This window comes from Bactrocera latifrons, unplaced genomic scaffold (assembly GCF_001853355.1).
Source record: "Bactrocera latifrons isolate USDA-ARS-PBARC rearing strain unplaced genomic scaffold, ASM185335v1 scaffold_356, whole genome shotgun sequence".
Taxonomy (NCBI): Eukaryota; Metazoa; Arthropoda; class Insecta; order Diptera; family Tephritidae; genus Bactrocera; species Bactrocera latifrons.
Window position 1 is genome coordinate 227,602 of NW_017536997.1, and position 1,023 is coordinate 228,624.

Here is a 1,023-nt window from a genome sequence, read left to right on the forward strand (position 1 = left end):
TTTACGACTGCTCCGACATATCATGCACGTGATGATCCCCCATCTGAGCCATCAGTATCCAATGAGCCAATTTTAATAAAGCAAAATAAGCTTGATTTAATTGTTGTCAAATTGGAATTAACACAGCATAAATCGGAAGAGCTGGCTTCCATTTTGAAATCAAACAATTTGTCATGGTTTTCCATCTTAACAAATTAGTTTTTTCCAATCAGGCGTACTAAATGGTCCAGATATACGAAAGCTGATTAAAAGTGACGCATTCAACAATATTTTGATTGACACTGAATTGAATGCATGGCAGGCAATCAAAGAAGTAATAGAAGGCTTGTTGGGAAAGCATCGTTCTAAAAACTACTATGTTTCTGTCGCAAGGATGTTAAGAGCATTCTCGGAAATTGGTGTCCACATGTCCTTGAAAATCCATTATTTACATCATCATCTGGACTACTTCATCAAACAATTGGCTACCGAATCTGATGAACAAGGTGAACGCTATCATCAAGTTGCTATGCCATTTGAAATGAGGTAATACTGATTTTTTATTTTTTCAAACTCATTTTAAGAAAACAAAAACTTACAGATATATAGGCAAAAAGTCGCCGAGTGAAATAATTGCGGAAATTTGCTGGTGGAGTAAACTTGTGTGGCAAGACAGGGATGATCTTGATGATAAAGAATTTTCAGGAGATGCAGAAGGGCCAACAGTGGAGTCACATATTGACCTTATGTGTGGTTCAGAAACTCATGATAGCGATGAATGCGATGCCACTAGTCCCGAACAACCACCATCGAAAAAGTCTAGGCAATATTTAAAAAATTAATAAAAATAAAAAATTATANTTGCATTAATATGTGTTACTCATACGCCGTGTATTGCTATGATCACTCTAAGTAGCTATGCGGTGTAAACTTTTACTGAAAAATATTTACTTTATTTTTTTAGTAGTTTATGACCAGATGTCTGGAGTTATTGGGGAAAATTTATAAAAAAAAAAAGGCGATAAATGACACTATTTGAATAAA

General features: G+C 34.7%; 1 protein-coding gene across 1 annotated transcript; it reads left to right on the forward strand.

The window, feature by feature from the left end:
• Positions 1-344: 344 nt before the first annotated feature.
• On the forward strand, positions 345-821 carry LOC108971716. The gene is made up of 2 exons (XM_018937964.1): positions 345-525; positions 581-821. The coding sequence occupies exons 1-2, from the start codon at positions 374-376 to the stop codon at positions 819-821; spliced, it is 393 nt and encodes a 130-aa protein (XP_018793509.1). The 5' UTR covers positions 345-373.
• Positions 822-1,023: the final 202 nt, after the last annotated feature.